Genomic DNA, 12,604 nt, shown 5'->3' on the forward strand with positions numbered 1-12,604 from the left:
GTTGTTTTTCTCAGTCATTTTATGCCCAGTTCTTAGTATAACAGCACAGTGTGCAGCATATGTGTGTGTTTAAGAAAATGAGTAAGAACAATTTAAATCCAAGGAAGACGTATTAGGTTTGTATCAATTCAACTAAAGAAATGGGAAAAATATGACAACAAAGTGTCTGGCTGACTGTTTCCTGCCTACAGCAGTCACAGATTGATCATCTCCATGACAGGCCGGATTGATGCTGTGACTGACCATGTGTTAAGAGTTTTGTAGTGAACATGCAAGCAGGTCTAATTTTTAAAAAATATTTTTTTATTTGTAGTATGAAATATTCAAAGGTTTGAGAAAGTAAATCTTTGAGTTTCTATTTGGTGTAAGCCATAATAAAGTTTTAATAATTCAATTTAACTACAGAAATAAATTTACTCTAAATTCTAATTTATTGAGACAGGAACCTGCACGTGATAAAAGAGGGCGCTACCATTAGCTCACTTTGTGATATCGCGACAATGCTGTGAGATCTCGCCCTTGCATTATACTGTAGGAAACCCCACCTGCTCTTCCTTTCTCAACATGGCACCGAAGGCGAAGAAGGAAGGTTTGTGAATCCTAAAATTGTGAATGAATAAATTGCAGATTTTGTGATTATAAAGGCTCGAACAGTAAACACAGACGATTTGCCTGAAAGTATATATCAGCGGCGACATACAAGATCTAGTTTCACATTTGCCAACTTGTTAAATATGGTTGTGATTTACATTGAGAATGTGATAGAGGGATTGTAGCTAAGCTAACATGATCGCTGATGTTGCCGACAAAACGTGGTCTACTTAGTCATTAAATTAATTTCTTTTGCCTACTTTGTCACGGATTTGCTATCAAAAATCGGTTTCTGACAATATATTGCTAACCGTTTGTTTAAACATCAGTCATGTTTTGCTGTTAGCCTGAATTTTAGCAACATGAGCGTCTTCAGTGTGGAAATGCTAAACTGTACCGGACGGCCGTCAACATTTTCTTAAAGGCGTGAAACTACCCAGTGTGGTTTGGGGATTTTTATTTGTATCTTGGGAGAATTAATAATTTGAACTCAATTACAAAATCTAGCATCCACGTTGATGTGCACATTTTTGTAGCTGTATGATTAAAAATGAAGACTGGAAATAATACCTTTTGTGATTCAGAGGCATATGAAGGTTAACTTGTTTGATTCTGATGTTTTTGACATTTTTATTCTGAGGAGAAAAGTTTTGATCAAGTTTTGTACCCGAAATCTTATAAAACTGTAAATATATTAAGGAACAAGACTTTTCTCAATGTCCAAGTTCTGGCCTGCACTGTTTTATATCCAGTGTTTTAACTAAATTATTATTATTTTTTTGTAGCTGTCCCTGCCAAAACAGAGGCCAAGTCAAAGGCTCTGAAGGCAAAGAAGGCTGTGCTTAAAGGCGTACACAGCCAGAGGAAGAAGAAAATCAGGACTTCTCCCACCTTCCGTCGCCCTAAAACCCTCCGTCTCCGCAGACAGCCCAAGTTCCCTCGCAAGAGTGCTCCTCGCAGGAACAAGTAAGTTTTTAGACATCTAGCGATGAAAAGGCCAACAAAAACAGGGTGCACATGATGGTAAATGCGATCAAAGTATGAAAAATCATGAGTCCAATTTTATTAACTACTGATGCACCTCAGTTAACGTACTATTTTAGTTTAGTCTGTTTTGTTTTTAAGCTTTGTCTACTTGAAATAATCTAATGTTAAATGTGTTTTTTAAAATAATCTTCCAGGCTGGATCACTATGCCATCATCAAGTTCCCCTTGACAACAGAGTCAGCGATGAAAAAGATTGAGGACAACAACACTCTTGTATTCATTGTGGACGTCAAGGCAAATAAACATCAGATCAAACACGCTGTTAAGAAGCTGTATGACATCGATGTCGCCAAAGTCAACACTCTTATCAGGTACGACATCTTGGTCCAGGCTGTGGTTTTGGTTTCCATGATGAAATATTGCATATACATGCACTCTGCTCTTTAATCTAGAACCCAACATGGGTCATATATGATTTCAAATAACTGTAAAATGACTTTCATGGAATACTTTTGCTTGTGTTTACGCGCATTTTTTGTTCAGGCCTGATGGTGAGAAGAAGGCCTACGTTCGGCTTGCGCCAGATTACGATGCATTGGATGTTGCAAACAAGGTGAGTTTTATTCCAGCAGGCCGATGCTGTAATGTTTTATTTTATAGACCTCTGTATTTTGTAACTCTGCGCATGTGATGTAAACATCATTTTGATCTGAATGTCTGTGATGCATTCAAAGGAACCACTGATGCCAGATGCTGCAGCTTTAGATTAACTGCTTTTAATGAGTTTTATGTAATTCATGCATTTTTCTTTCCTTTTTGTAGATTGGCATCATCTAAACTGGCTGAATATAAGTGGAAGAATAAATATTTGTAAAAACTAATTTTGTGTCTTTGTATGCTTTAAGAGACGTCACCAAACCTTTCATATGTATATTACACACTTGATGTTATTGATTGGTAGGAAACTAAAGTTTTATGTTCTAGTATTTACACCTAGGGATTGGCTAATTGTGAAACTTTTATAATGAAATTTTAATGCTGGTACATGTTTTTTGCACTTCTGTTTATGTAGGCGTAGGTAATATGTTGAAAGATGACAATGTGATGAAAATGTCTTAAAGCAGAGATCATGGTATCTAAGTAGATTCATAAAATAAGTTCTACAGCGAGAGTGTTGTAATTTTAGACAAAACAGTTTGAAAACTGCAAAAGTCTCAAATTTTGTTGTAATTTTTGTTCCTCAAATCTTTCTAGTTATGTTGAACTTAATTTTAAGTTACTAAGCTAACTTCAGCTGTTTTCATGAGCCCATAGTGATTTTAAATGAACTCCCCAGAACCCCCTAAGGTAAACCCAGCGATAAATTGTAATATTCTATAGCTCTCTAAACGTGCCACAGATATTTAGAGATTTGTGGCATATAAATGGTTTCCAACATCTAGTGGAAACAGTTTATACATTTTCAAAAACCTACAATAAGAAATGTGATGGATTTACATTTTATCCTTGGGACAAATGACATTTACATCATCTTTTGAGTTTTACTGGTTTAATATAATAAAAGCATTGTTACAGTAATACAGTGGGTTCTGAAAGAAATGGGTTTTAATTATGTAAGGTTATTATTGCACTGATTGGATATTGCACATTCTGATACAAGAAAAAAAAAAGTGACTACTTTCAGACTGAACGGACAAGCGATTCACATCTTGATGAGTAAACCTTTTGAGCTTGTTTCAGTTTACATGAAATAGCCACAAAATTGATAAAAGTAAAGCCTTTCCTCTTACATTTTTACAACACATTTTGCTTTAAGAGCTTTAAGCACCATGTTGCCTCATGACAGAAAGGTTCGAACTGTGCCTTTAACAAGGCCTCTGCAGATTGGGCACTTCCGCAGGGATGGTGCGCACTCCTTGCACACTACTAGATGACCACATGGGATGAAGACGATGTTGACCTCTTTGTCCATACAAACTTTGCAGGTCCGCTCCTCCTGCAGGCGCCGCAGCTGCTCCTCCATCGGTAGGTCTGTGGAGTCAGACAGACAAAAGTTTCAGTCAAGTATGCTCATAAGAACCTGAACCCATCTTCACAAAAACTAAACACCGTACAAATCACAAATACTATTGCACCACCTAGTGTTAACATCGTGTAGTGACAAGTCCATTTGTTATGTATAAAGGAATCTACTTCTATTTGTAGTTGGAGTTCTTTGCAATTCTAATAAAATGTAAGATGTTTTAAATAAATACAAAATTTACTTTTCTGGGAAGTTAAATACAAAAATATGACAAATCACAAGTGTTGGAAAAAACAAAACATCAATACAACCTTAACACAACCTCTGCTATAAGCTCATTCTTCTTGTAGAAATGTTATAATATTAGGTAGAATCTGAGGAAGAAATCTTTACCTGAAAGATCTTGGCTTGGTGAAGAAGCTTCATTCGACTGAGCTAAAAAGGGGAAAGAAAACGTGTCAAAGTCAGGCTTTGATTAACAAAACAAAACGATGACTTTGAGTTTCATCTTTAAAGTACATTTCAGATTTTTCTAGCAAGTTTCACAACTGAATTGACCTTTGAATCCTTTTAAAAATCTTCTGTGTGAATAAATGTTCCCCAAATTTTTCTTCACTGCATTTCTGTTACATTTTTTAGAAAAGTAAGATTTAAGTTTTTTTTTTATCATTATTTATGCCAAATGAATGTTTTAAGATTGCTATAATTATGTTATATATTTATATAAAAACAAAACAGAAAATCAAATGATTTCTGGGTGTCCAAATATTTTATGACTAGATATCTCTAATCTGGTCTGGATTATTCTACATTAATGACCTTCATTTGAAGCACAGTGTGTGATTCATTAATTCAAATGTGATTTGTTGAGCATTTAAACCAGTTTGAAATCCAGTGGATCATTTAGAATTTCTATCTAAACACTGAAGCTGAGAAATGACCATTTTTTTTGAATCAATGTGTCATTTATACGTGTTGTTCTTTAAATTAACTCAAAACCTAAAGCAATGGCTTTGTGCAAACAAAACATAATAAACATCATATAAATAGCAAAAAAATGCAGAAACTCTAAACTGTTGCAGAAAATCAACAATTCTATAAAATCAAAGCGTGTTCAAAGTTGAAAAAGGGTGCAGCTAAAGTCCATACTTCTCAGGTCTGTGTTGGTGTCCTGTGGTGAAGTCATACCCATGAGGTCTCTGAGCAGGTGGACGTCGTTTTTCTGGATCCAGTTGCGGAACACCTCGGCGGCGGCGTTTCCTTTGCTGAGGACGAGCTCAATCAGCCTGGCAGTCTGCTGCTGGGCTGAAGTCTGGGCCAGGAGGCCGCTGTAATCCTCAGCAGCTGCAGGTGAACAGAGACCAGTCAAAAAAACTAAACCAGCAGAAGGTTCAGCTAAATTCACAAAATCTTTCCAATACGACAGCTGCTCAATGTGGATATTGAATCAACTAATGTTAATCCGATTAGTTGATTTCTATAATCTCAAAGATCTGGTAGCCTGTATTGAATTAGATAAACAAAAGGTCAACGTACATAACACATTTTGCTCTCTTAAATGTTCCAACACCGGCTCCACACTCTTCAGACGCTGAGCCAATGCCGCCTGATGCCTCTTCACAAACGTAAAACCGTCTAAAACGACAAAAGATTAAAAAACATTATCAAATTTTCGTTCAACAGCACGGAAGCAGCACATTTCTCAGTCATTTCCTCAGAGCTAGCACCTGACGCCATCGCCTCTGCTAGCATCTCCCGCTCCTCCTCCCTCTTCTGGTCTTCAGCGCTGAGCAGATCTGAGACCAGCTCCTGGACGGTCCGGTAGTTCTCGCCGCTCGTCAGGATCTTGCTCTGCACCGTTTGCTTGACGAGGCTGCGGTCGAAGCCCATCTCTAGAGCAGATTTGATCACAGGCGTGTTCATCATGACGGCATCTTCCGACCGCTCCTCTCCTGGACCCAGATGTACCACTGATGGGGGGAAAAAAATATATATATATATATAATATCATGAACACTTTAAGCCTCTGTTATGGTAATATTTTTAACTTCAGATGGGTTTAAACTCACCTGGTGGATCCACAAACTCTCTGGAGCTGGTGTCACCTGTTGTTAGGAGCTTTTGGAGATAAAAATTTAGCATTTTAAATAACCTGGAGCAACTTTTCAACAGCAAGTAAAATCCAAAAGGATTCTCTGAGCTAACCTGCTCAAACAGGCGAGGGAATCGAGCCTGAATCTGGTGGACGAAGTCTTGTCCCTTCTCCTGAAGCAGATATTCACACCTGCAAAAGAACAACCAGGAAATTATGCTCAACAATCAGAGCAGTTTTATAAACAAATAATAATAATAAAAAATAAAATAAAAAAAAAGAGTTTGGAAAAGGCTAAATTTACCGAGGAAACCATTTTGCATGTTCTACCCATGGATCATCCCCAGATTCCCAGCACCGCAGGCCTCCATCACAACAGAAACACTTGACATCATCGTTTCTCCCTGAAGGGAGACAGATTAACACACTCAGTGGGTCGTGTTGTTTCAGGGGAATTTCAGGGGTTTAGGGGAGGTCAACAGATGATGACAACATCTCAAAACGTGCCAATCATCTTTCTCTTTCTCTCTCTGGGGGGAAATTTAAATGACCATAAGACTTGTTTGAGTTCTGGTACAATCATACCATAAGTAGAGTCCATAAAAATTCGGTCTGTATGGAATTTCCAAGTGAAATAAAATGAAACTCTGCATTCAAAGCTGTTGTATAAAATCCCCTACTCCCTCTTTTGGGGTAATTTTCATGACATGAAACATTTTTTTTTTCCCTTAACAGAATTAATAAACACAAACAAGATTATTAGTAAAACTGCAGTTCCTAATCCCCGTTTACTTAAAAGTTTAGCCACTGGATGAGGAAACAGTCACAAGACGAGCCATCTAATAATAAATAGTAATAGTGTGCTGTCCTTACCCACATAGTAGAAGCCAGCCTTGGCCAGCTGTTCGGGTCGGACTGGAATACGAGACGGCCAGTTGACGAAGGTGAGAAGCCGTTCATCGCTCTGCTGCATGGAAGGGTTGGACACACTGGTGAGGACTGGGGCTCCGGCTGGCACCTGGGATGCTGTTGCTAAAGATACGGTTCCCGCGGCGCTGGACAGCGACACATTATCGGCTCTGTCCCCCCGGACGAAGCGACAGTTTGGATAATGGCGCTGGTGCTCGGATACAGCCCGGTCACCTGGTTCCCAGTTGTTCAGCTGCAAAACAAGACAAACTCTGGTCAAAGGTCACCGACACTTCACATGAGACTCGAGTCATGTTTTTTTTTTGTGGAAAGGAAAAAAATAACACGTCTCTTAGAAAATATAATAAAGAGAAAAGCATAAATTTCTTAATTCATTCCTAATTTGTTTTATTTCGATCTATAAAGTCATGATTACAGTAATTTAACAAAATCTTAAAATTGTAAATGCCAAATTTTCTTTAACTATGTCACTGAAACTGTAAACCCACAAGTACTTTTGTTGCCTATACTTAATTTAATATTTCCAATTATATGAAGAATAAAATGAATAAACGAAGACAGATAAATCCCAGAACTGAATCTGGCAAGATCTGAAATCCTGAAATAGGAAACGCGTCGCTAATATTACCTCGTAAAGCTTACATAGTATCTATCTGCGTCGCGTTTACAGATACAGAGAATAAACATGGCATTAAAAAGGTCAATAACTCCTTTAGATGCCCACCTGTCCGCCGCAGCTGAAGCAGGCCACCCGGTCACCTTGGCCCAGGTAGTAGAAGCCCGCCTTGGCCAGCTCTGTGGGGGTGATGATGGAAAGCGTCCAGGAGTGGAAGGAGTCCAGACGGTCCTGCTCTCTGCGCATGCTTGGGTTGTGGCATGTCGGTCTCTGATGGGACATATCCTCCACACCCCGAGAGGTCAGGGGACTGGAGGGCGGCAGAGCAGAGAAGGCCGTGTTCAAGAAACCAACCGGATCCTCGACTTGGCTTACTGTCGGGTTGGGGGCAGGAAGCTGCAGGAGGAAGAGAACGATGGGAGTTTAAAACAACATCAGCTTTCTCCTCTCTCGTATGAGTCGGGTCCTCTTTTGAGTAGACGATCTTTGATCTTACTGGTAGAGCCGGGGCGATACGAAGTGGGGAGAAAGCAGAGTGGGAGGAAGAGAGAAGGTTGGTGGTGGACGGGAGGCTCTGAATGAAGGAGCAGGAAGGCGAGAGCTGTCTGTGTTTCTCTGTCGGACAGTCCCCGGCCTGCCAGCCCTCGGCCGTCACGTTACACCTGAAGCACTGCACCCGGTCGCCCACGCCGGTGTAGAACCAGCCCGCCCTCGCCAGGCTTCGCTCTGTGACAGGGGAAGCTGGGAAGCGGGCAAAAGTAGATATGCGATAGAGCTCTGGGGGAAATAGACCACAGCACAGTGTTACTTTAGATGGAGAGCAGCAGGAAAAAAAAAATAAAAAAATGAAGATAAATTTGAGTTAATGCGTCAAAGGAAAGGTCTAAAAATACCTGAAGAGTTGTCGTATTGTAGGTCAGGTGGCGGCCCATTACGACACAGTCCCATCAAAAACTGGTTGTTTTTTAGCTGAACAAGAGTTTCCATTTTTGGATTTTTTTTTAGATTAATAGTAAGGGGGAAAATAAGATGTCCCTCCGAGGGAGAGGGGTTTGAAAAAAAAAAAAACCCCAAGGTCTTTCTTTCATTCAAATATACCCACACTCAAGTCACACACACACACACACACACGCACACACACAGAAACTGAGAACACCAATAGAGCTAAATAAACCAAAGACAAGACAGGACACTTAAGAGTGAAAATGAAGGCAAGTCGCACATAAAACTTTAGAGCTCATATCCTCTGCTTATTTTTTACCTGTGGCCAACAGGAGCACAAAAGTCAAAGTGCGAAACCTGTCAGAATCGGTGTAAGTAAATAAAACCCTTTAGTGAATCAAACTGCATTATGATCCTGTTACAGATCAACCTGGATCAGTATACACCCTGCTGTTCTCCACCTCTGCCACAAACATATTTAACCCTTGAAACTTCTGTCTAAGCTTAAGGATAAACATTAAAATAAATTTAAAACAAACAAACAAAAAAACCCAAGCATGCACACATACAGACCTGGGAATATGTGCTTTCAAACCCCTCTCCCCGTTTGGGGCATCCCTTTTCTGGGTGTCTAAGCTTCCATAATTGAAGGCTAAAAATCTAATTAAAAAATAATTTTAATCTTTTAGAGGATAAGGAAGTTCCCCCTTTGAGTTGTTTTCTGGTGGAACCTGCAGAGACACAAGGCGACAGATAAACAAAAACATACTTGAAATACCTAATTACATATGTTGAATTATCCCCTTGTAATAATTGGTTCTAGGTGAACACCGTCATATGACACAGATGTCTGACACTTTGTGAACTATCTATGTTTGGCAAACGGACGTACCAACAGGTTTTAAAAAGTTCACCTACAAATCTACAAAGTTTTCAGTGTGACGGACTGGAATTTCACTCAAGGACTTTGGAGTGGTTACGGTTTTCCTACACATCTTTTTTGTATTTTTTAGTTTGAAGTGATCATTTGATGCATTGTCTTTGTCCTAATTATTCATTCTCTCTATGTTGTTATATCCTGCTGAAATTTATTTTTAGAGAGAATTTTATCCCCACCAACAAAATCGACTGTACATTATTAACTGGGCTTTATGATTTGCTATCTCAACAAGTTAAGAGTTACGCAGCACTTTAAGCGGCGCACCGCTATTTATACGTCTCTTTCCATGACTATTTATACGTCTCTTTCCATGACCAGTTCAATGTAATTTGGTTGTTTTATCTAGAAATGAATCATACTGTGTGGTGTTGATCGCTATGTGCAACTTATCCTACTCAAAATACTTTTAAAATTCATTTTATACATATAAAAATGTATGCGAATGTTAGTGAGACGAGGTCATACATTTTAATTGGGGGATTTTTAGTTATACAAGATGGTAGGTTAGAATTGTGTTGTGTAAGAATCAAAAAAGGGTAAAAATATATATTAAAATCTAGATTATTATCTGGAAATAATTAGTTGGTTAATGATCCCACAAATGTAATTGCAGCTAGGTATATGCGGAAAAACAGGTGGAAAGTCCCTGGCTTAACAACGGGACGCCGTTTCCCTCCCATGCCAAACCTACATTTTGATTAACAACAGCTGTTTAACCTTTTCATTATGCAAGGGGAAATAACCACATTGCAAGCAAAAAAAAAGGGAGTCTCCATTTCCTCTAAAGCGTTCTCATTTGAATGTTGTTCCGGGTACATCAGCTTTATTGCGTTACATTTTTACCAGACGTTTGGCAGCGTTGTGGTGTTTCATTTCTGGCACAATGGATGAGTAAACGCCACCTGAATCCATGTTTTGAATCAACGTCTAATTCGAAAATAATGACGCAGCAAAAAAAAAAAAAAAACACTCAAACGTTCTTTGTGTAGCTCTACAGCCGTTAGCTCGCTAAAGCTAACCTCCGCTAATGCTAATAAAAGCAAGGCCTTAGCCCGCTCCACGACTCATTGTTCTGCGTCTCAGTGGACAATTAACTCAAACGGTCTGTTGTAAAGGCTCCATTACGAAAAGCAAAACCACACCAACAGGTGCCCTTTTCCATTTTATATAACACTCACCAGATTAGCTGCAGACAGACTGTAGCTCGGAAAGTCCCGAACGTTCCGAACAAATGACGTCACCTTCCGGTTTCTGCTTAAAGAGCAAAAATGAAAACAGTTATTAAAGGAATGACTGAATGAATGAATGACTGATTGAATTGCTCCTGGCAACCCCTGGGAAATCACACAAGTTAAAAGGAAGTCAGCGTGACTAGAATTGAAGTACGTCAGTATCAGATTTTTTGTCAAATTTCTAGCTTGCTTTAACTAAACCATGTTGCTAAAAAGAAAAAGAAAAAAAACCCCGTTGATGTATAAATACAACCTTGGTCACTAAAAAAATCCAGATGAACGTGTCCACAAAAAAGCACCAATTAACTTGTATTCACAAACTTTGTCTAGAATAAATCAAATAAAATGGACAAGACAATATTTAATAGCAAGCAATATTTTAATTCAGCTGGGCTCAATTTAATTTAATTGATAAATCCCAGAAGAATTTTTGATAATTTATCTTTAGATCAACTAATGATATCACTGAATAGCCCAACTTTTTAAGTAACTGCAGTCAAAATAACAAATATTTCACAAAGTTACTTACATCTGCTCGGTGCTCGCCGTGGTTAGGAACAAAGTAGATTTGAATTTTCACGAGTCCTTTTACCCTAGATCGCCACGCCCCAATCTCAGAAAACGAAAGCGAGACACGTTCATAAAAAGACGTAATTACTCACTTAGCTTATATGTAGGGTATAACTTATTGACTTAAAGGGGAGCTGAGTTTAGATATATTGGTGAGAAACCGCTGACATTTCCCACTTCACATTTTGACTTTTGGGGACTTCTTGTCTTTTTTGCCGCCGTCACCGCTCTTACTGCAGGCAACAGTCAGTGGTTTATCCACAGTTTGACAAGTTAAAATGTTTAAAGTAAAAAAAAAAACAAAAAAAAAAAACAATAGTACTATCACATTATTTAGTACGACATATAAACAATAAACCTATGCCCGTCAGAAATATTAAGCAAAAATAGTGGTTGCCAGAGTAAATACGTAAGGATATTAGCTATATATCACCATTTACAGATAAAAATCACAAAGAATGATTAGGAAAAAAAGTGATAAAAAAAATAGATATATACAGGCACCTAAATTCACCTAAATTCCTCTAGTTTGACCTTGTTGCAAAAAAATGTCACATAACCAATTAGTTGTCAGTCCAGAACAACCAGGCTCTCCAGGACAAAAACTACCTGACCCTTTATCTTCATCTCAAAGTTCAAACTAATTCTTTAATTAGTTTGAACTAATTCAATTATTTTTGGGAAATTACATTATTTAGACAGTTTGAAGACCTCTGAGTTCTTGAAGGAGTCAAATAACTATGTGTATATGTCATCAAGATAACAGAGATAAGAAACTCTATGAAGAAAAAAGTGGGCCCAAAACAGAGTTTTGTCTGATCAGTAGAAACCGACAGGATGTGGTTGACACAAACGCAGCAATCCTCCTAAAATACCATGACTCCACAGAAACCATTTGTCACTCATAAACATGTGATACCAAGAAGGGAGTTCATTAAACTGCACCTGATTGATCATGAGGCGTAATTCCTGTTCTGATGAAACAGAACCTTCAGAGCACATGTCGCAATGTGTAAACCACACAATGCAAATTAGGTCATCAATAGGTTATCTACAGTCTGCCACGATGGTAGGCTCATGATGTGGAAAATTCAATGTCTACTACAGAAGCGCTAGGAGTTAGTTCAATTAAAAACCATATACACAGTTGAGCTAATAAATACAGAAGAGTGTTGAGAATGACAACAATAATGACACAAATCCGAGCGAGAGAGAAACAAGAGTATGATTCAGGAAAACTCCAGGGACCAAATGCACAGCAGGATTTGATCAGCTGGGTGTTTTTGTGGTTGGGCGGTTCAGTTCAAATCCAGACTTTTTGTTGAATTTTTAAGTACAATTGATGAACTTAAAAATGTATGCTAAGATGAACTGGAAAATTGAAAGAGTGAAAATTCCAATGTAAAAAATTAATTTAGAAAATGTTATTCAATCTTTAAAAATTAAATTCTAATTTTTTAAAAAAAATTTTAATTAAATCTTCCCTTGGTCTTCTTATTTCCCAAATACAAGGGAAATGAAAACAAAATACTATGGGGAGCAGAGATGCTTTAATGCTCTGAATTTCCAGGAAGAAAATATAAATCCTACCAATTAAGCTAAACCGTTACAGGTAGATATACACCTGTGTGCAGTTTGGTCGTAGAAATGAACAGAGCAGGAAGCAGAACATCCAGGTGTA

At 38.3% G+C, this 12,604-nt stretch overlaps 2 protein-coding genes across 5 annotated transcripts; one reads left to right on the top strand and one right to left on the bottom strand.

The window, feature by feature from the left end:
* Positions 1 to 501: 501 nt before the first annotated feature.
* On the top strand, positions 502 to 2,459 carry rpl23a (ribosomal protein L23a). The gene is made up of 5 exons (XM_044139790.1): positions 502 to 589; positions 1,377 to 1,557; positions 1,773 to 1,949; positions 2,122 to 2,191; positions 2,401 to 2,459. The coding sequence occupies exons 1-5, from the start codon at positions 565 to 567 to the stop codon at positions 2,413 to 2,415; spliced, it is 468 nt and encodes a 155-aa protein (XP_043995725.1). The 5' UTR covers positions 502 to 564; the 3' UTR covers positions 2,416 to 2,459.
* Positions 2,460 to 3,110: 651 nt separating this feature from the next.
* Positions 3,111 to 10,987, bottom strand: birc2 (baculoviral IAP repeat containing 2). 4 transcript variants are annotated; one of them, XM_044139789.1, is made up of 14 exons: positions 10,883 to 10,987; positions 10,300 to 10,372; positions 8,133 to 8,912; positions 7,736 to 8,016; positions 7,348 to 7,635; positions 6,567 to 6,855; positions 5,998 to 6,097; positions 5,807 to 5,885; positions 5,671 to 5,719; positions 5,329 to 5,571; positions 5,138 to 5,236; positions 4,790 to 4,945; positions 3,995 to 4,036; positions 3,111 to 3,609 (listed from the first exon to the last, which is right to left on the bottom strand). In XM_044139789.1, exons 3-14 carry the CDS (start codon positions 8,224 to 8,226, stop codon positions 3,416 to 3,418), a joined length of 1,914 nt encoding a protein of 637 aa, XP_043995724.1. In that variant the 5' UTR covers positions 8,227 to 8,912; positions 10,300 to 10,372; positions 10,883 to 10,987; the 3' UTR covers positions 3,111 to 3,415. The 4 variants fall into 4 exon arrangements, with proteins under 4 accessions (XP_043995724.1, XP_043995721.1, XP_043995722.1 ...); XM_044139786.1 differs by having other exon boundaries at positions 4,751 to 4,945; XM_044139787.1 differs by having other exon boundaries at positions 4,751 to 4,945; positions 10,300 to 10,375; positions 10,883 to 10,914.
* Between the last annotated feature and the right edge of the window lie 1,617 nt (positions 10,988 to 12,604).

The sequence above is a fragment of the Gambusia affinis genome, linkage group LG15 (assembly GCF_019740435.1).
Source record: "Gambusia affinis linkage group LG15, SWU_Gaff_1.0, whole genome shotgun sequence".
Classification (NCBI taxonomy): Eukaryota; Metazoa; Chordata; class Actinopteri; order Cyprinodontiformes; family Poeciliidae; genus Gambusia; species Gambusia affinis.

Excerpts from the sequence above, each read along its gene's own strand:
- rpl23a (XM_044139790.1), top strand. The coding sequence starts at position 565 with ATGGCACCGAAGGCGAAGAAGGAAG. Across the intron at positions 590-1,376 it reads ACCGAAGGCGAAGAAGGAAG|CTGTCCCTGCCAAAACAGAG; the intron begins GTTTGTGAATCC and ends ATTTTTTTGTAG. Across the intron at positions 1,558-1,772 it reads AGTGCTCCTCGCAGGAACAA|GCTGGATCACTATGCCATCA; the intron begins GTAAGTTTTTAG and ends ATAATCTTCCAG.
- birc2 (XM_044139786.1), bottom strand. The coding sequence starts at position 8,226 with ATGGAAACTCTTGTTCAGCTAAAAAACAACCAGTTTTTGATGGGACTG. Across the intron at positions 6,856-7,347 it reads GCTTCAGCTGCGGCGGACAG|CTGAACAACTGGGAACCAGG; the intron begins GTGGGCATCTAA and ends CTTGTTTTGCAG. Across the intron at positions 6,098-6,566 it reads GGCTGGCTTCTACTATGTGG|GGAGAAACGATGATGTCAAG; the intron begins GTAAGGACAGCA and ends GTCTCCCTTCAG.